Source organism: Parus major, chromosome 12 (assembly GCF_001522545.3).
Source record: "Parus major isolate Abel chromosome 12, Parus_major1.1, whole genome shotgun sequence".
Lineage (NCBI taxonomy): Eukaryota > Metazoa > Chordata > Aves > Passeriformes > Paridae > Parus > Parus major.
The window spans coordinates 8,266,480-8,288,070 of NC_031781.1; the positions used below are offsets into that span (position 1 = coordinate 8,266,480).

Consider the following 21,591-nt stretch of genomic DNA (forward strand, 5'->3'; position numbering starts at 1 on the left):
TGAACCAAAACTAGCTTGAGTTTACCAGACCTTGTCACTGGGATTTCTTGTAGCAAGGGTAACCAGACCTGGGTGGAAAATGAGAAGCACTTAGCCTGAAAACGTAACAGAATCATGCTTTGAGTTCCTAAAGACATCAAATCATTTGGACAGCACACTTTAGTTGGAGGGTTAAGCAATATTTACTTCTATACAGCAGATAGGCAACTGAAAAATAGATTTTAAACTACCCAGTAGTAGCAGCCTCAAAACACATATTAATTTATGCCTTTTGAACTACAAAGGTGTAAGAGGACAGAAATATGAAAACAGGGAGTAGCAGTTGTACAGAGATGATTTTTGGGGGTGATTATCAGCATTATTATAATATTTGCTATATCCCTGTAAAAGCACTCAGGTTACCTTCCCAGCTAGCCATCAACAGAATGTGTGACTCTCCTGCCAGTACCCATGTAGGTTTTGACATGTAGATAAAACTATGAAACAGACATGCATGCTTTTCAGGCAGTTCAAATTTGTTTTATTACAATTTTTTTAAATTGTTAGTATTTTCAGATCTGGACATCTTGAAAGGAATTTTAGATTTACAACTTCAAAAGACATTACAGAATTATGTAAGCCCCGATGACAGCTACTCTACTGCACTGTATACAACTTGGTTGCCTCCCTTCCATGTCTCATTCTACACAGCTCCAAGCAAGTGAAAATCTGAGACTGGTATTCATATTCAAGCTGCAGGAAAGCTCAGTATATGGAGAAAGAATAAGTGATAATTTACATTCAACTATTTCAGGAATCAAGAAGAGCATACACAGAACTATACATTTTATAATTTTATTAGGAATAATTCCAAGTGGGTTATGAAGAAACTAATCCATTGAGTTTGATGAATTTTCCAAAATTTCCTTATGAAGATATGTTCACCAACAAACAGTAAAACTTCAGCAGAATTATTATACACTGGGCAAAAATAGTCAGGCTGATACCAAAAAGCAACATGCAACATAAAAAAAAAGATACAATATAAAGGAAGACAATCTGCTGAATATTAAAAACAACCTCAACATGAGCTCTTCGCAACCAGCACAGAACTATTCTACCCATCAAATCCAATTCACACAAAGGCAAGTTGGGCTGACAGAACCCAAGGATTAATAAAATGTTCCTCAGTGCAGTAGATTTGTATAGTGTTTTAGAGCATTTCCTTGGCTTGGAACAAGCAGTATTAGGAAATCTTTTTGGCAAGGGAGAGAAATAAATACATACGGAATGCTACATTTTTAAATCAGCAGACTGTCTGAGGAATGAAACAGGGCATCAGTAAACTAAGAGTAGAAGGGAGAAAAAAAAATTAAAACATTAATTTATTTGGGCTCAAAGAGTATTCAAAACAGATCTTAAACATGTCACAATAACTATATTCAGGCATTTAGGCTAACAAGGGGAATAAAATCAGAAGATACACTTTTTCCAAGTTAAGGAGATTTTTTTACCCAAGCATATTGCTACCTTTGCAACATGTAGCTCGGTAAACAATAATTGGCAACGAAACAAGTTGAAACGCTGTAATATCCTGCCCAAATATCAGTTCCAGATACTGTAATAACCAAGATGCAAACTAATTTTGTTGTAACAAGCCTAGACCACTTATATCAAACATGTCCCTGGTGAAAGAGTCATCCAGTTGGAATTAGCGTTTTGAGAGTTCATTTGACAGCCAGTCAAGTCCCTCATACAGACCAGTTCCTTGTGTAGCACAGGTAGCCTGGACATACCACTGTTAATGTAGAACACAAAAATTAAATTTAAATACTGGCAAAATGCAAGCTATGTTATGACTGTATGTGACACTTGTTAGGTTGTTGTAATTGTGTGTTATAACAGCAGTCTTTAAATAGCATTTTGTACTGTGAGTCAAATTGAAAAAATGGTATTTTTAAAAAAATTTTGAGAAGCACATGTAGTGTAGAGGAGGTTCAGACATTATCCAAAAACTCAAATGTTGGCCTAGTAAAGGCTACAGCATAGTTTAAGGCATCAGGAAACAAATACAGAACTAGTATTTGATTTACATGCTGAAAACTACTTCTTGTCTCTGAAAGACTGCTCTTCAGGAAGTGAACATGGAATTATCTACATGAATGGACCTCTAAAACAGCTTCTATGGTCAGGATCTTAGTGTGTCAACACAGACACTCAGATTACAAATGGTGGAATAGTTAATGTGAAGCAAACCTGTGTCTCTAAAGCTTGAGCAGATAGAATCTAACACTTCAGAAGCTATGTAATTTCCTCCTGGAGGTAGGAATGCAGAATGCATTTATTCTCCCAGAATACTGAGAAAACAGGAAAGTCCATCACATACTTTGTGAAATGCTGGATGTCTGTATTCCAGTGACAGACTGGATGGACAATGATTGTATGTTTTCAGAAAAAGGTGAGAAATGAAACACTTACAACAGCTGAAGGCACTGGATTATACTTCTAAATCACTTACTTTGAACAAGGATCTGAATTATGCATTATAAAGTTCAACAGCAGGTGTGTGCATCTTTCTACGCAAGGAAGTGAAAACTACCCTTTCCCTTAGAGGAATTTTATGTTCATGATATAAAAAAGAGGGAGAAAAGATTTCAGCAGTCAAAGTTTGCACTTACAGTTCTGTTACGCAGAGACTGAAGGCCTAGTTTATCTGTCATTTCACTGATTGCCATGGCATTTGGCAGATCCTGTTTGTTTGCGAACAGAAGCAGCACTGCATCTCGCAGCTCATCCTCCTGAAGCTAACAGAAAAAACAGGCATGTTATTAAATTGCCTCAGTTAAGTAAGTCTGTTACTTCAACAAACATTAAAAATAATTGAAACACTGATTTAAGGGTTGTAAACATTTTCATTCTTGCTCCTGAAGTCATTAGTAAGTATTGAGTGAAATTTAACTAGTATACAACAGAACTCCTGCAATTAAGGAAGTTTAAAATTTAAACTTTCAATTTAAAAAGTTTAAATTTATGGGCACCTTGCTGATGAAATATTCTCTAGCACCTGAACAGCAATCTGTTCTTCTAAAATTATTTTCTGCTGCATTTCTATCTAGGTTTCATGAATGAAAGGTTCTGACACATTATTAGTTTTCTACAGAGTAAAATTACAACTTGGTGCACTATGTGACCCAGAATTACCAGCTGAATACAAGATGCACTGTACAGACTCCCTAAAACTTTAAAATCCTAAATCTCTTAGGGAACCTGACAAACATCCAAAAATAGGACAAGTCAGTCTAACAGTGATACCTCAGAAGACACTGATATTTACCATTTTCTGCAGCTCTTCTGCTGCTTCCTGGATTCTCTCTCTGTCATTGCTGTCTACCACAAAAATGAGGCCCTGTAGAAAGTTAAGCAGATTTGAAAAAAATAATGTAAATGTGCAGCACTCTTAAAACTGCCGAAGTATTCATATTGAATATTGTAATTGCTTACCTAAGAAAGTTGACAAATTTAACAGAAATTTCTGTAAACAATGTATGATGTGTGTCTGAACAACCACCTAAGTCTCAACTTCAAAATAAAGTTAGGGGAAAAAGATGCAGCAAAATTACATAAACTAACTCTTACCCCTCCCCTTTCACTCACTGTATTGAAAATCACAAATGTTTCACCATCTCCTGTGTCACTGAAAAAACCCACACCCTTAAAGTAATGCCTGAATTTGTTTTAAAATGTTTCTATCAAACAGTACTTCTAATGGCATCTCTGTTATTCAAGTGTTTTTCTTACACAATTTATTCTTAACTTTTCAGTCTGAAAACCTTCCTTTTATCACTCTTCAAGGAAAGAGAAGTGATTTTTTGAAGTATTTAGTAACAGGACAGTAATAAGGAACTGAAATTACATATTACTCTATTCACAACAGTATGGTGGTGCAAGGTCCCTTTTATCAATCCAGACCTCTGTATTTTTCTGCACCAATCATATAAATTATGCTGCACACAAATACCATGGAAACAATTCTATATTCAACACCAAAAAAATCCCCAAACTTACTCCAGAAGTTTTCTGATGCTAATAAGCAATTTACTTCACTACTTGTGAACCAAAGGTATCACATTTATATCCCAAAAACTAACTGCAGTCACATCAGCGTGAGGCTGGCACTTTTAAATCAACTGGTAACAAGATCTTCCACCGTATCTTAGATGCTCAGCTTACTAAAAACACTGACAGCATAGTAAAAGCTATGTATTTTAAGAGTTCCTCACTAGAAATCTGTTGCTCTGGCACATTACAGAACACTGGTAGATCCTAAAGGACTTGATGCTTAAGAGGATACACTCACAACTAGGCTTGAAGCCTTCAGGGAATAAATTAGCTTCAACTAGAATAAAATCTGGGTACCCTCAGAAGTTGCAGGAAGTAGTACAGAGCCTTCCTGAAAGAAAGAAAACAGCTTTCCAAACGTACTCTAAAAAACCAAATGAGGCTTTACAAAGTAAGTCTTTAACTAGTGCCATCTGAGTACTCTTACCTGTGTGTTTTGGAAATAATGCCTCCAAAGAGGTCTAATTTTATCTTGACCACCAACATCCCAAACTGTGAAACAAATGTTTTTATATTCTACCGTCTCCACATTAAAACCTAAAAATGAAGAAGTTTAATTAGAAATAATTAACTCTAGTGTTAAAACATAATTCTAACCATGTTAAAGATAGATACTTCCTAAGGTACACGTCTCCCAAATATGTATAAAATGGCTTATCAATACTGAACTGGTAAAATCAGGAAGAAAACTGACTGAAGGGGGAAAAAACATGAGTCATTTAAATCCAAGTCCAAGTGGTTGAGCAAATCTTTCAGCCACAAACTGTGCAGCTCATGGTGTTTGGGGAAGGTGGTGCTACTGATCTGTGCATCTGCTACTGGCCATGATGGGGATTCTGGTCTGGATGTCTCTTTGGTCTGACACAGTTACATTATGGCAGTATCAGACAGTTCATGTTGTCTTGATTCTTACTCTAACAGCAAAGACAGCAAATCCCTGCACCCTTCAGAGGCCTGTCAGGTTTAGAGCAACAACAATAAAGATATAAGAACTGGTGGTCTTACCAATAGTGGGAATTGTGGTGACAATTTCTCCTAGTTTCAGTTTATAAAGAATGGTTGTCTTACCAGCAGCATCCAAACCAACTAGAAGGAAGAAAAAAATTGATTTAGTTCACAAACAGAACTACAACCTGCTAATTTAAAAACATGTCATTTTACATGAAGAATATTAGGACTTTTTTACTGAGAACAGCTTTTTTAACACTCTTAACGCATTGCTGATAAACTACTATATGTTTTTCCCTATCTCCTCTACCCAGCACTGAGAGAGAACTAGTCATGAAGAAAACAAGCTCAGTAAGATGCTTCCATTCACAACCTACTCGCAAGTTTCTAGTAATCTTCCTTAGTATTTGTGTTAATTAAGCGTTATCATTCATGTTGGAAGTTACTTTTGTGTAAATCAGATTTTAAAAGCTTAGCAACAATCTATAAGCAGCACACAATTTCTAACTGATCACACATTTGTTACTTCACTAACTGGGGAAGGCCTCACTTAATCTCCGGCAGAGCTCAGCTTCACAGGCACATGGACCAACTGAATGGGCACTATACATGAAAGGCACTTCTTGTCCCTTATTCCAGCCTCTCCTCTCTTGCTAAAACATTTCTTTAGCACTGACATATACATCAGGAATCTCTCATCCCTCCACATATACCACAAGGGCTGTAGGTCTTCTTCAGGATATAATTTCCATACAGTGAGATCCACTACAATGCTTCCATTAGGAGTCTCCTTCTAATGACTGCTGGTCCTTACAGAAGACCTTTTGCTCTTAAATTTACTCTTCCGTTTCTAAAACAAAACTTAAGCTTGCTGTTTTTCAATGTAAGCTATGTGGTAAATATTCAGAAATAAAATAAAATGACCCTAAAAAGACATTTTTTAGACATAGCACCGAATTGCAAGCATACACTGTAGTTTTCTAAAACTGTTTGTGAAACTGCTTATTGTTAAGCATTTTAGAACACATAAATAAATGTAACTCAAAATAGAATTCTTTAAATTAGAATCCAATACTTAGCACACAAGCATCTCCACAAACAGCAGGTACTAAAGACCACAGCACAAAATGTCTATCATGTCATTACTAATGTCAGTAACATTTTGCCCAAACAAAAATACCTCTGATCAAAAGAATTAATTAGTATTTTTGCAAGAAACCAAATACTATCCTCATTTTATAAGGATAACACACATTCTTAAGCATTCTGAGTTAACTTCCTATTCTGCAATATATTAAGCCTTAAGTGGTTTGCTGACTTGCCTATTAACAATACAACTTTCTCCTTAGCATCGCAAAAAAAGGGGGATTCAAAATTAACTGCCTGTTCAGAATGAAACCAAACTCTTGAAAAACCTCCTTTTTCTCAAGACACAAACTACTGTTGTAGCAAGCTAATTTAAAAAACCCTATCTATAATTGTCCTATATTCTAATAGTGTGCACAGGATTAAACATACCAATGCAGTTTCTTTGGTAATGTCATTGCATATTAAAAAAAAAAAAAAATCCTCTAAACTGACTTCAGAACCCTCAAATACTCCACCTATGTTGAAAGCTGATGTTTTTAACAGCACAATGCTTGAAGCCCAACACTGTTTTCACACAGCTCAACCTCATGTAAGCACTTGTAGGACACACAGATCTTCATAAGAACATAAAATGCCTGTACATGATATAATAGGTTTCTTTTCCAGTAAATTAATAGTAAGATAGTTTAGTGAACCAATGAGAGTTAAAACTACTACTCACAACTCTTCTCTGATTGCTCCCCACCAAAGAGATTACTCTGTTATCAATATAGCACTGACAAGATCTGTTAAAATTAATAATGTAAGAAAGATGCCACTGTCTACACAACGGTTGGAGTGTATTTGAGGTTTATACTAACAACATAGATAAAGACAAAGAAAAAAGCTAATCTCATTCCAAAGAATGTACACAGGGTATTGAGATCTATTTGAAGACATGACTCAGAGTTAAGAAATTAGAAACTAGTCAGAATTTTAAATTACTTGCTGTATTACTAAAATACTGCCCCAGTAACCCACTCTACCCTTGTGCACCTCAGTGGTGTTGGCAGAAGGCTACAGTGCCTATGTAAGCACAAAGCCCACACTTTGCTTAAATCCACTCTTACAACTCTTGATTAAGCTGTTGGACTTTGCACTGAGGCAGGCTGAGTTATGGGGTTATGGGTATGTATTTTCTTCTGACTTCATACTTGAGGCAGAAGCTTAACTGAGGGAAGAACGTTACGTAAATCCCCATTACCCTATTTGCAAAAACTGCCTCTTTTGGCCAAACTGCAAATGTTATGAAGTCTAAAGAAGCAAGTCATGAAAAGCAGAGCTTCCATTCATATTTCTTACTCAAATTTGCAATTTACCACCCTTTAAAAAAATTTCAGAGCACTAAATCACATTTAATCTTTTGAGCTGGTAGGAAGTGTAACTACTGCTTTTAGTAATCCAAGAATAACCAGGTTTACATTTGAACTGAAACACTAAATGTAAACCTGTGAACTACTGCCACATCTTAACTTCACCAAGATTAAAAGCCGCATCTTAAATCTCTAAACAAAGTAAATTTCCAGTTCTACATTTTCACTGATTCTACTGCCTGACTGGCCATTGTCAAGACCAAGGTGTAAGAGACTCAATGAAGGCTGTAATATTAAGCCATTGTACTGCAAAGCACCAAGATTACAGTAAGGTACAAATGGGAAGCATAGACCTGTGCTTGCAACCATTCACCTTTAAACGGAATCAAACATCTTCTTCCTCTAGCTGGAGAAAAAATACCTACAATGCTTTCAGGTGCTGCTAAAATCATTGTGGTTTTAAGCCCTTTATTCTTCTTAGAGTGTTTTATTTACAGCCTGCCAGTTGTGTTTCTAAATTTCAAGCTTATAGTTCACTTGTCTTAGGAACATCATCCCTGACCACATCACATCCTTCATTAACCAACTTCCTGCTCTGATCACTGGTGGCTGAGTATCAAGCTGCCTCTGTTATCACAGCACAAAACGTCATAAAAACTATAGGAAGCCAACAGCATGCAAATCAACAGTTGTGTAAAACAACACCTGCCTAAATAAGAAACAGTTAAATGACTATGATTTGTTTTACACTGACACAATTCCCAAAGAACCTGACATTTTCCACCCAATATATTTAATAATTACCTTTGTATTTGAAGCTCCTGAGTAGTTACCATATCAGTTAACACTTGCACAACTACACCAAGACACAGAACACTAAATTATGGTACTGAAAGGTGCACAGTGTATCTGTATCTTTTTTTCCCCAAGGACAAAAAATCACCAGTGAAGAGTTTTACAGACAGGCACATGTAGGGTTAGGACTCAATGTTTCTACTCTTAATGCCCCAGTTGCCTAATCTGACTTCCAGATATTCAGCCCCATCCCATTTCCATTAGGGAAAAGTTCTTTCTTTTCCCTAATGTAATGTATAAAGAAAATGTGTGAATCTTCATGCATTTCTTCAAAATAGTAACTTAATATTTTTGAAAAATACTTACTTATACAAGCGTATTTTTTTAAAAAACAATGTTTCAGTAGCAGTACAACATTAAATGTCTCCTTCTTATCATAAATGGAATTTGAGAACATAAAATATTAACTGAGTGCTGTTGGTAATAGTCCCTGATGAGAAATACTCAATTTCTGCAGAACTCAATAACACAGTCTGTTTTAGAAGCTAAATTAACTCTAATTTATCTTCAAGTCTGCAGAAACAGAAGAAAGCTGTGAAAAGGAAGTTAGAATTATAAATTAATTAATGTTGATATTACTCACATATTTTCCCCTTAAGTACTTTACCCCATAAAGTCATTTCTTAATTAGGATTCTACATATGGAAACTTAAATGTTTGGCCTTGTACAGCCCCATCTTCAATACACTGAACATTATAACCTTGAGGAAAAGTTTTAATTCTATCCCAGTGTTCATTCACACATCTCTCCTCAAAGTGCTGGTATACAGTGTAGAATACTATGAAGAGATTATTTTTAGTGTTACAGTCAAATACAAATTGTCATATTCACTGTAAAATTCTGCTTCTACACATCCAGTTTATGTCCCTTAACACACTTCCACCACAACATACTCCAGGTTCTACTCTCCTATACTTCTTAACAAATACAGTCCTGTGCAAATACAGTACAGTGCCATGATTCAGCCCTGCATTTTAATACAAGGCATTAAAACAAATTATTTTAAGAAATATAAATTTGAACCAACTGCTAGAAAGTGCACCTTCCAAAGCCATATATAACCTAAATTTGATTCCTGATTCCTGATTTCCTACCAATGAAAAGCCTTGCAAGTGGTTTAGATCTGTATGACATCACTTTCCTGTTTTCAGTACTTTGCAGAAAGTAACAGAACTGCAAATACCACAGACACTGTCTCATCCTACATCCTACAGTCAAGCTCACTTGAAGACTTGACTTCATTCATTAAGAGTCATATGAAGAGTCTCGCTGTTAGGGAGACAACCAAATCACCTCCTTGAAACCAACACATGTACTAAACTGTCTTGCAGGCTAAAACTGGATTATTTTGAAACGGATGAGAGTCTCTAACTTCAGTCAGGTAAGACACAATAAAAATTATTTGGTATGCAATAATGAACTTTGCCATCACAAAATATATGGAGAATGAAAGAATGAAATTTTTAAAAGCTGCACTACTGTGTCTGCTGTGCATATCTAGGTAGCACTAGGGATGGGTGTGTGCCAGGAAGTTTCACAAATAGAACCCACTCCCCTTGCTGGCTATATCCAAACGAGCAATGCATTTAGTTCCTTAGGACAAGCTACTTCAGTCAATGGCCATGAACCAAATTCCATTCACTTTGATAACAGAATTTGAGAAAAATTTAGAGGCTAAGAACTGTTTGTACATAAAGTTTGCAGGGGTGTTTAGGTGGGTGGAAGGCAGGGAAGAACTTGAAGCGGAGGAGGAAATACCAATGCAGTATGTGCTGGCTTTGACCTTTTGAACTATAATCTGAAAGTGAGAATCTTCAAGACCCTTCAAGATACAAAGTCCGTATCAAGGGAACATATAATTTCCAAATAAATAGATGTTAAAAAGAAATCATTAAGAGGGGAGACAGTAAGACTAAGCAAGCACTGCAAGAGCTGCCTGGAGGGTTTTATCGGTTCGTACACGAGGCACAAAACTAATGTCCACAGAGGCTATACAGAAACGCCCTTTCACAAGAGTCAAGATACAGACTACAGCTCCCTACAGCTGCCGAAAATCGGCCATTATACGGCAGTTCTTACGCCCCTGGTGTTGCACACACCAGGCTTTGTCACATCCTGCTCGCGGAGCCGCAGTGCCGGGGCAGAAGGGCTCGCCCGGGGACACCGGCCCTGTCCGGCCGCAATTCCATCTTTGTTCCACGCGCGGCCCGGCGCAGGTGTGAGAATGGGGCTCGGCCTCGCCGTGCCCGGCGGAACCGGCGGGCGAGGCAGGGAGGGGAACGGGCACACGGCGGGAGAAAAGGAAGGGCCAGTACAGCCCGATCCGCACCCTCTCCCCTCCCCGCTGCTCTCCCAGCGCCCCCCCAGCCCATGGGACGGGCACAGCGCGGTGTCCGCGCCCCTCAGCCAGGGACAGAGCGATTTCCCCGCCGTGACCCGCGGCCTCCCCTCCCGCGTCCGACGGGACTCGGCTGCGCGGCCCCGGCCTGTCCGGGATCCGCGGTGGCCCTCACCCATAAGGATGCGCATCTGCTTCTTGCCGAAGAGGCGCGAGAAGAGCGAGGAGATGGTGAGGCCCATGGCGGCTCCGGCGACGCTGGGCGGCGGCGGGAGAGCACTGAGGGAAGGAGGGCGGGAGGGAGCGCGGCCCGGCCGGTGTGCGCGCACGGATCCCTCCGCGCGCGAGGGGAGCCCGGCGGCGGCGGCGGCGGCGGGTGCTCTTATGACCGAGGACCTCGCTCGGTCTCTGCCACGTCACGCTCGCCGCGGCCGCCCCGGTTCCAACGCGGACTCGATCACGTCACGCTCGCCACATCCCCCGGCCGCGGCACCGCCCTCCGCCACACGGCCCCGGCGAGGCGGGGACTACGGCTCCCGTCATACGCTGGGCCGCTCTGCGCCCCGCGCTAATTTGCAGCCGCCGCGGGGCACGACGGGGGATGTAGGCGGGCGTGCCCGCCTACCCCGCACAGCTTCCGGGTCGCGCGGGGCATGCCGGGCGCGGCGGGCCCCGCCCGGGCTGCGGGGACAGGTGGCAGCTCCGGTAACGCTCCGATCGCAGCCGCCGGGCGGGGGCACGGCACCAAGTGCCGCTCCCGGCACGCAGGGAGACACTGGTGCAACCGGTCCTCGGAGAGGCTCCAAATGTACCCCAACAGCGACAAAGATACTTAAAAAAAAAACAACCAAAAACAAACACTCCCCCCAACCACCAAACTGACACAAACCAACAAAAGGCAGCGCTGTGACATACTATTCTATTATAAATTGTATATATAGATCCACTACTACAATAACTAACAGGCAACCCGCCCTGACCCTCGCAGAGGCCCTGAACTGCAGCACAGGGCGCAGCTCCGAACTGCGCTCGGCGTACGGCACAGGGAGCACCAGACCCAGGGACCTAAGAGCAGAGTAAAACTGAACGAAGCTAGGGTCAACGTTCTATTAACAGAAGGTATCTGCTCATCCTTTACTAAGGAAAAACATTGTTATTGATCTTTGTTAGGATAGTCTTGAACCAGATCCTAAGATCTGGCGACTAAACCAGACACTTGTGGCTGTTCTCACAGAACCATAAAATGGCTTGGGTTAGATCATCTCATTCCACCCTCTTGCCATAGACAAAGGCCTGCCACGACACTAGGTACTCAGTGCCCTGCACAATCCACCCTGAACGCTTTCCAGGGATGGGGCATCCACAAGTACTCCTAGGTGGCATGTTGAAAACCTTATTCTAATTCTAAATTATGCTCCTCTGAACCCAAAACCTAATGCAAATTAAGATGGAAAGTTGTATCTTTATAAAATAAATCAATCATACCTTAAATCTAGTTAATGCCTGTGATGGTTATATGATCCTGATCAACCATGAAAACTATCAGGAAGCTGTAATATAAGGTGTCCAGTTCTAGGTTTCCAGTACTTACCTATCTTCTATTCAAAGCACTCAGTATTTACTCTTCTTTTTTTTGGGCTAGGCAAGTTAAGCTTCCCTGTGCTTGAGGACAGTTACTTTCTGGATCTCGAGGCTGGCCTATTCTTAGTGTATCTGTCATTAACAGATACGTTTCACTATTTCAGTTCTTTGAGTATAATCTAACAAACACTTGCCTTAGAATCCAGACCCTGCCATTTGATTTGCTGAGGATCCTGCAGCTGTTATAGTCCAACCACGATGCATAATCAAACTACAACACCACTCCATCACATTTCTGATTAGCTCAGCGGTACAGCTTCATCAAGACGCAGTCTTTGCAAACTGATCAGCTTTGCTTACACAGGAAAGGGGAAATAACAGGCAAACCAAAAACACCCGTCATCTAAGGCACATAACTTCCAAAGGAAAAAAAAAATAATCAAACTCTTTATTTTTGTTTAAAAAAATATGTATTTGCAGTCATGTGCTAGTTATCATAGTTGTTACCAGTTTACATGTTTCCAAGAAATGACAGTGCCCCAGGTTAAATAGTTAAGATAATTTAGGGTATGAATGGCCACTTAATTTCTGGATTAGAAATGCTTTTCATCAGGGCGTGCAAAAAAAATAAAAATTGCAAGTTAGCAATTAATGCTGAAGTGGTATAGTTTAAGTAACATAATAGATACATTAAACTTTTGGTCGTGAGTAATTGTATATAAAACATAACAGTATTAAAATACATTCTTTTCATAAAAATACTGTTGTGACATTTTATATCTAAATAAGACATTTTTGGAAAGATGGTATGAAATATTTGTTATACAAAAGCATATTCTTATAGCAGGATTATGTCATAAGATTTTAAAAGTTCTATCCAAGCACTTAAAAGCAGAGTGGTTTTTTTTTTAATAACTGTGATCCACTTGACATATAAAAGTATATGCTGTGTGTACACTATAGCATTATGTTTACTCGAAACTGGTCAAAGTACAATGCACGTGGAGCAGCTGAGTTCTTATATATGACTGCAACTTGTTCAAGAAGATAAAACATCCCTTACTTGTTGCTTAATATGCAAGAGGAAATTGCTCTTTATTCATGTCTGCTGTATGCACAGTCTGAGAATAATTTCATGCTACAATCTTTTTGTGCCAGTCTGACCTGTCCAGAAGCTTTTTTTCAGCTGAAGCCAACATTTTCTCCCTCCAGCCTCATCACCTCCTCAAACACTTGACTGGGTAAGTCAAAAATCATAAAGTTAAAAATTATAACAGGAGCTGACTGGTACTTCCAACTGAAACAGACTGTGTCAACTAACTCTACTGAAATCACCAACTTTAAAATCCCTCTAAGAACACCACAGTGTTTATTTCCTGCTTAAGAGAGTGATCCAGTTGAAATCCTGGATGTCAGCAGTTTAAAACCACAAATTAGTATATAATTACTTTAAGGCATGTAAGAGCACCCTGATAACTGACACTGAGTGGAAGAGACTTCCCTTCAGGAAATTTTTGTCAGCTGCCTTCTCTTCTTTAAAGATGCTAAATCAGTATCATTTTGGAAAGATGGTAAAGAAGCAGAAATGCTGAAAGTTAAGAATGGTTCTGATAATTTCAGTTGTTCCTGAAGCAGTTTTAAAAGCTGTGATTTACCAGTAAAATACCTCAATTATATGGCATTCTGGCCAAATCACCAATATGTCACTTGGACTTACCACTAGCTAAAAACTAAAAGTAAAAAACAAAGAAAAATAATCAGATACTACATCAACAGGACAGTTGAGAGGACAGAGTCAGAGGATCAATAATGCCCTGAGTAGGACTGGGTATAGCAGCACCAATTGGAAAACATTCTGCAATGCCAGCACTGCATTGTAGTCCTATACTGTGGCACAGCTTCATATGCCCACAGATTATTTTTAAGAGCACTTATTTAAAATAGTATTAAACACAAGAATCCCTTTAGTTGCATTGGTATTGAAATGGAAAAAACAGTGAAAATGATATAATGGGCTATACTATTAGTACAGTCCATTTGTAGTGTTAACATTTACTGGTTTAGAGCTGTGTTCCAAACTTGGAAAGCCACTGTCTTCCTTGAGACTACTTGCCTTTTGGTTTTCTGCACCAAAAAAGCCCAGTAGAAATCATGTTGTGCCAGTTTTGAGCAAGATGTCCTGTAAGTCATCTGGCAGTGCCAGTATAATATCATTGATGTGTGTTTGTAGCTTTTTCAGCGTGTCAGTTTTCACAGGAAGATGTTCTGTGTCAGCCTGCAACTGCAAAGGACCAGAAAAGATGATTTATACTAAAAATGCAAATTTACCTTTAGAAATATTGAAGTAATGTATTAGAAAATCTGGAAAATGAATTCCTCATTTGCTGAGTAGGAATTTGGACAACAGCAGGTTTCCTCAGCAACCATGCAAGTGAGAAAAACATTGATTTGGACTTTCAGAAATAACAACAAAATTTGGTTTTCTTCTTCCCTGGGGATTCTGATCAGTCACAGAGTTCCAGCGAATTTTAAAAAAAACAACAATCCAGCAATACAATGCTTCAAGCATAGCCAGATAATAATCAGAAGCCACTAACTTTTCAGGCATGGCTGAAATTGACAGTTTTTGTTTTTGAAGTCTGAATGAATGACTGATTCTTTAAACTACCTAGATTATGAAGAATATTTTCATTTATGTACTTGCAAAAGGAACTATATAATGCTTTTATGTAGCTAAGTCATGTTCAACTCAGTTACTTACCAGTTTATTTTTTAACTTTAAGACAAGATCCACCGTTTCTACCTCAGTATGCTTCTGACTCCAGAAAACCAAGTTCTAAAATAAAAAGAAATCAGGCATTCAATTATTTATGGTTACATAAGCAATTTTCAAAAGAGGTCTTAATTTATACTTAATGTTCAGTATAGGTATTTTCCTTATTTCTATGCCATTTGCTCACCTCATTTTACTGCACCACCTTTACTGTGAACTGCAAAATCTGCTTTATTTGTGTATTTGCTCAGTACTTCACTTGCACACAAACACAATACAAATAAATTAAAGAGGAAAAAAATCCTGCCAAACAGGCTTAGTTTGAGAAAGAGCATCTACAATGCAAAATGGCAGTGAATGATTACCAAATCAGAACTGCCAGCACAATGCAGTATTAAAGTAGTTCAGGGCAGTGCTTACTGTTTCTAGGGCATTAAAGGAGATGACAGCTGATAACTAGTAAGATATAATCAAGTGGATTTTCTTATGGAAGTTCTGCTCCCCTACCCCCTTATGACTCACCTATGAAAGACATTTTTTCATGTACAAAGAAACATTTCTTTGACGGATCAAAAGAAAAAAACAATAAAGGAGCAGAATCGGTAATAAATTTGTAACACATTTTCTTTTCTTTGATTAAGTTAATGTCAAATACAGATGGATAGAGTCTAACTTGTAAAACTGACCAGCAAATTATTTGGTCTATTCTATCTGAATAATCTGTTTGGATTTGCTACGTTTGTAGTGTTTGGGAATTGACAAAGCAAGGGATAAAAATAATTGGCTTTTGAGAAATAACCAGAGTAATTTTGTTCCTTTGTTTTAAAGCTGTCGTGCTGCCTTACTTTGTTTTTGTTCTTCCTATTCCCCCTCTGGCTGTACAACATCGTCACCTCCTGCAATTCCTTTCTCCAGCAGTTGTTCCAATTCAAATTATATTGATACCCACTTTGGCTTCCTAATTAAAGAATGGATCTCTCAACATCAGCATAGTTATGTGGTGTGGCATTTTGTTCTAAACAGAACTTCACTTCTAAACTTTCTATTACTATGGATAGTTGTAGGGTTATTTAGTAAATATATCTAATTAGCTGTCAGTTAGAATGTCAGATTTGCTGAATATTTACCTTTAAAGCTACAAATTATATTGTAACTGAAAATATGTTGTCAAGGATAGAAGCCGAATAGAATAATATTGTCAAGTAAGAGGAAAAAGCATTTTTTTTGGAGGATGGGTGTGTGTACTTTATTTTAAAATATGCAACAAAACAAAAAAATACTAAAGGTAGGTTTTGCAAACAGTGACAGTTGTTATGACAAGTGATCTGTATCTCACATTGTTCTCTTGCTGTGTTCTAGCTTGTACTTGTTTAACAAAATTATGTTTTGCTACATCAGGATTCACGAAACTGTCAACAATTTCACATTTGACCTATGAAAACAGGAGTAAAACTGACTTGTAGAAGAATGTATTTTTATTACAAGATGATAAATATAATCGTAAGCACACATTTTTCTAACCTCATTACAGAGTGCTTCTAAATGAAGGGCCTCTAACTTCTGTGTCATTTCTCTCTGCCGGCTCCTAAACCAACCATCAAAGTTTGGTGATTTCAAAAAATGCCTGGTAAAACACCAAAGAAAAATACATTTTATATTTTAAGTACAATTTGGTAACAGTGTTTTCTACATCATTAAATGTAATTATATTTGAGATTGAGTAAGATACTAGAACGCTTTCTCTATAAACTTTCAGAAAGATGTAGTATTCTAAAGTAGAGATTAACAGGTACTTCTATTAATTAAGATAAGGCCTGAGAAAAGAATGTAAAGAATGTGTGTCTGAAACACAATAAAGACTAGGGAATTTTAGGAAAAAAGAAATCAAGGTTCAGTTTGAAATAGCCTAATTTTTATCTTTGTGTTTGATTGGAAGGAGGAATCGAGCTAGAATCAGAAATAAAACCACAAATAACACTGATCTACAGAAACCTGTATTGTCAGCCGAGAAAGAGATTTAAGCAAGTAAAGTACACTTAGAACTATCAATTTCTATTAAAACATACATCCTAAAAGAAAATCTTATTCAAATCAACCCTGATTGTAAGTTTCCTCAGGAAAAAACACCATTAATATTACTGATCTGTTTAATTTATATAATTTTTTATGCTGATGAAAGAAATTACCTGTAAAGTCCTATCCAATCTCCCTTTAAACCTGAGGTGAGCTGTGGTCCTGCTTTTTCCAGTGTCTTCATGAAGTCATCTTGGCTAAACTGCCTCAGCTGTGGTGGACTCTGTGGAAAGTAAAAAAAAATTAGTAGATCTTCATTTCTCTAATTACCAATTTCCAGCTCAATCAAATTATACTTCCTTACCTTCCAGGGTGAAATGCATTTCTGCAAAGGCATTAGGCTTGCCACATAACGTTCCTGGGGAAAAGGAAAGGTTGTTTGCATAACCAGTTTTAAAGACACACAGTCCACATGTGTGTTTACTTATTGCTTCTGACCACAGCATTTTCTCTTCCCAGTGTTAGTATAGGGTGGGGCTGTGCATATTTACCACATGAGAAGACAAGGAGCTTATCTTATACAGACTGCATTTCCCAACTCTAGAACTTCAAGCCAGTGAAGTTCAAGAAGGACATGAGACAAAGGACAGGAAGCAAACGCACCCATAGAATATCTATATCCTGAACTTGAGCCACTCTTTTCTTGGAAACAGTCCACAGGTACCTTCCTAACTTGGCTGATTCTGAACAGTAACTGTACTTTGTATCAAGTGTATGGAAGAGATTTTTCTGAGTTCCTTACCAAACATTAGTTAGAACTAACCCACAGAAGACTGTCTGAGCTGTGACCATCTCTGCTCTAGCAAGGCTTAGCATAGGCATGGCCAGAGCCCAAGGTGTCCAAGGCACAGGGAGTGGGGCCATTGCCAAGTGTGACAGCAGGAGGCACCTGTGCCCCACCAGCCGAGCCCAGTGCTGGACCCAGGCTTCATTCCAGGGGTACACTGGAGAGCTACTGGACATAGGGTAACTCCAGAAAAACTACTCCTTATTACTTATGTAAAAACCCCATTAGTCTAAGAACTCACTAATGGAATAATGAAACTTTCTGTCAATTCCAAGAAATACCGCCGAAGTATCACACTCTGCGCTTCTGTAGGACGTTTCTGTTGTACTCCCTTAAAAAAACCCAGAACAACAAAACACAGTCAGTCTGTTACTCCAAAGTATGTAGGTAGTTGTGGTGGGTTTACTTTTTATGAATATTTATTATGAATCTCCATATTCCCACACACAGCACTTCCTACCCTGAACCAGGGAAGGAAAGCAATAGCATCAAGTTCTTTTGTACAGATATTTGTCTTTGCAATTACTGTGGTTTTTTTTATTTTGATGTAAAGAAATGCAAGGAAAGAAATATTTCTATAAAGAAGTGTTTGCAAATCAGTTAAAATCTGGAAGCTCTGATTCTTACACACCTCATGTGTGAGACTTTTAGACCAGAGACCAGAGTGGGGGTAGCAGAGGATGGAAAACCTCAACAGATGAACAGATAAAATACATTTAATTCTCTGTATTATTAAACTAACTTAATAAGGCCCACCATTCAAATTATTATAGAAGCTGCTAACAAGGCAGCAGCCCTTCTACAATGAGGGTGTAAAAACATCTATTTTGTTATCAACTGGGGCAAAGGAACTAGAATCCAGGTTTATTTTGATTACACAGAGTGCAGCCTTATACAAAACCACTGTACGACAGTACACAAAATACACAAATCAGTTGCCATTAAGAAGTGACCTACACCATTACCTTTTGCAACTGCTTAACAATTTCTTCATCTTTGTTCAAGTATGGCTTGTAAGAGGAATAAACACCTAAAGAAAAAAAAGCAGGATATAGCCAAAGGAGAAACGAGGTATGCCTTTTAAAATTAAAACACTGGGAAATTAAACTTTGAAGTTATTACCAGGTTTGGAGTCCAAAGTTTTTAGGTTCTTCAGTTTTTTCACTTTCACCTGCTTTGGAACTTCACCTGCCAAAACACATAAAACCACCTTACTTGACGGCTATCTAATATTTTAAGAAACATTACAAACACTGCCAAGAATCCAATTATAAATCTAGATACACCCAGCAAAAACATGAATAACAGCAAATAGACTTTTCACTTCATATAAGCATATATACTTCAACAAGTGAATATATATATTCAGTTTTTGAAAATAAAAAAAACAAATACCTGAAAACCAAGAAAAACCCAAACAAGTAAAAAGTAAACAAAAAAAACCCCTACAAACAAAACCAGCCAAAAGATAACCTTCTGAATTCCTGCAGCCAATTAACATACAGATATATAGCAGAGAATAATTGTTTTCTTAATTTCATATTTTTATTCCATTTTTCTTTGTTCCCCTTAACATAGATGCTTTTGGGAACAAATATTTGGTACCTTGGCATAACTAAAAACTGTATAGAAGAAAATAAAATAGTAGCCATGGATTAAGTGTTGTAAGAAAATGAATTTAAGTCTCCTTTGTCATAGGCCATACTAAGGGCTTTTCTTTTTGTTTTCCCAATTTATTGTGCTCCAAACAGAAGACCCTAAACCCTGTTCACAATCCTGCAGCCTCAGCAGAACCTTCCTCCTAAATCTATTTAGATGCTCGACTTTAGAAACTGTAGCAGTTAAATTACCCTTGGAACTGCAGAGTGGGGGGAAAATGAAGAAAAAACCCAACAAAAATAATCAGAATCCCCTCTTTGGCCCTAAAGAAAATAAAATATAAATTTTTAAAGACAGGTCAGACAGATACATTTCTCGAACTTCCTGACTAAGCACTTCCCTTAGCTACATCAAAACTAGAATTTCATACTTGAAACTATATATCAGATTTGAAGGCCACCTGCTTATATGGCTTTTCATAGTTTAATTAAGATTCTACTTTCCAAACATTAACTACACAGCAGCAAAGTAACTCTTCCCCACACTACCCTACGCCTCCACAGGTATTCTGACCATAGACAGACATGGTATTTTAAAGTAAAGCAAAACCTTGCCTAATCATATTGAACACAGTACACAATCCTTAATTAATTCAGTGTACTCAGCAGTTAAAATTAAATTCTTCTACAAAAATTAATTTTATGATGTTTTATCTTAATTGCATATTTATGTATTCCCACTGTAGAACAGCACAGTGAACCTGTAGCAAAAAAAAGCTACATTCAGGAATTTCTTACAATAGTTAGAGTGGTGGCAACTGACATGTTATCCAAACATTACATGAAAATTCTATTCAATCACGAAAGGAAATCATGCAGACTGAACAATAAATGATTACTGGAATATTGCCAGATTAGAAATATATTATCAAAATATTGTCAACTTTTTATATTACTGTAACATTCAAACATACATTTCACAGGGGTCTTATGTTCTGTGCTGGCTGTGACTGATTTATTACATTCTACTCACACTAAAATTAACATCAATAATATATTATGCCTCATTTTAGTACCTTATTGGTAGAGATACAAAATCAGCACTCTGTGAAATGTAGACCATTATCACTAATGAGAATTACTACCTTTTGCATTTAAGATACTAGTTTTGAAAAGACAAGACATAGAGCAGTCAAGATTCTAACTTCACTTGACAGATTTACATCCATGAAAATTTAATTAGCATTAAACTAAATAAACAGAACATAATTACATATGTTTGTAAATAAACAGGCACACAGTTAGATCTCTTTGATCAGAATTGTAGTAAATACTTTTATTTTACCTGGAAGTTTGATATCTCCAATTCGGATAATGTGAGGCCAGTGCTGAAGTGTTTTAGCAAAAAAGGGATTTGTCACCCCAAGAATGACAGATGGTCTAGAAAAGTAATGACAATGTTTAAAATATGACAGCAAGACCTTCTGCCTTAACAGATACAAAAGGCCAATTTAAGTACTTAACTTGAAATTACTTTCCTTTGGTATTTAAGAGCTACATTTCAAATTGCACATAAGAACAGAAATGTTTATCAAAGATTCAACAATTTAGAAAGTAAGACAGAGGCATCTTAAAGTACAAACAACAGTGCAGAATAAAGATTACATCATCTGCTTAGACTTGGCAAAATTCTGCCCACTTGCAATGGTGAGAACAGCCCATTATCTGTTATTCGGGGTTTTGTGATGTGTTGGTTTTTTGTTTGCTTTTGTTTTATGAGCAAGAATCTGACCCATATTTGAAAGACAAAGTGCTATGTTTCTAGGTTTGATTATAACAAACTCTCAGTACTTGAATGTGCATATCATTAAGAAAATGAGACACTTAATATCCCACTTGCTTTAAGCAGCAGTTATCAGGAGGTGCAGCACACACACATTAAGAGCACTGTGCCCCAGCTCACACTGCCAGATTTTTCTGTCTGCTCTGTGCTCAGCATCTGGCTTGGGGGGTGCACAGGGGCACACAGGGAACAAGAGGCAGTGAGAGCTCAGTGCTGCTGCTACAGCATGGGCCTGCAAAATTTGCGATTTATAGC

The 21,591-nt window shown here is 37.9% G+C and overlaps 2 protein-coding genes across 7 annotated transcripts in view; both read right to left on the reverse strand.

Moving 5' to 3' along the window:
* Nucleotides 1–497: 497 nt before the first annotated feature.
* ARF4 (ADP ribosylation factor 4) lies at nucleotides 498–14,485 on the reverse strand. 2 transcript variants are annotated; one of them, XM_015640753.1, is made up of 6 exons: nucleotides 10,857–11,151; nucleotides 5,104–5,184; nucleotides 4,526–4,635; nucleotides 3,314–3,385; nucleotides 2,658–2,783; nucleotides 498–1,777 (listed from the first exon to the last, which is right to left on the reverse strand). In XM_015640753.1, the coding sequence occupies exons 1-6, from the start codon at nucleotides 10,921–10,923 to the stop codon at nucleotides 1,691–1,693; spliced, it is 543 nt and encodes a 180-aa protein (XP_015496239.1). In that variant the 5' UTR covers nucleotides 10,924–11,151; the 3' UTR covers nucleotides 498–1,690. The 2 variants fall into 2 exon arrangements, with proteins under 2 accessions (XP_015496239.1, XP_015496240.1); XM_015640754.3 differs by lacking the exon at nucleotides 10,857–11,151 and adding an exon at nucleotides 14,376–14,485 and having other exon boundaries at nucleotides 734–1,777.
* The window catches only part of DENND6A (DENN domain containing 6A), a 28,103-nt gene continuing 19,191 nt past the window's right edge, over nucleotides 12,680–21,591 (reverse strand). For 2 of the 5 annotated variants that reach the window (XM_015640749.3, XM_033517492.1), the window contains exons 11-19: nucleotides 20,839–20,933; nucleotides 19,018–19,083; nucleotides 18,861–18,925; nucleotides 18,137–18,226; nucleotides 17,413–17,466; nucleotides 17,222–17,331; nucleotides 16,557–16,659; nucleotides 15,024–15,098; nucleotides 12,680–14,543 (exon numbers count right to left, since the gene is read on the reverse strand). In XM_015640749.3, coding sequence (XP_015496235.1) covers nucleotides 14,412–14,543; nucleotides 15,024–15,098; nucleotides 16,557–16,659; nucleotides 17,222–17,331; nucleotides 17,413–17,466; nucleotides 18,137–18,226; nucleotides 18,861–18,925; nucleotides 19,018–19,083; nucleotides 20,839–20,933 — 790 coding nt within the window. In that variant the 3' untranslated portion in view covers nucleotides 12,680–14,411. The remainder of the gene's footprint in view (nucleotides 14,544–15,023; nucleotides 15,099–16,556; nucleotides 16,660–17,221; nucleotides 17,332–17,412; nucleotides 17,467–18,136; nucleotides 18,227–18,860; nucleotides 18,926–19,017; nucleotides 19,084–20,838; nucleotides 20,934–21,591) is intronic. The other 3 variants (XM_033517491.1, XM_015640750.3, XM_015640751.3) reach the window with 3 other exon arrangements.

What these genes read in the sequence shown, in the direction of transcription:
- ARF4 (XM_015640753.1), bottom strand. Translation starts at nt 10,923, where the DNA reads ATGGGCCTCACCATCTCCTCGCTCTTCTCGCGCCTCTTCGGCAAGAAG. An exon ending in ATTATTTCCAAAACACACAG is followed by an intron (nt 3,386 to 4,525) that starts GTAAGAGTACTC and finishes AACTTTCTACAG; the next exon opens with GGCCTCATTTTTGTGGTAGA. An exon ending in AGTCTCTGCGTAACAGAACT is followed by an intron (nt 1,778 to 2,657) that starts GTAAGTGCAAAC and finishes CTACATTAACAG; the next exon opens with TGGTATGTCCAGGCTACCTG.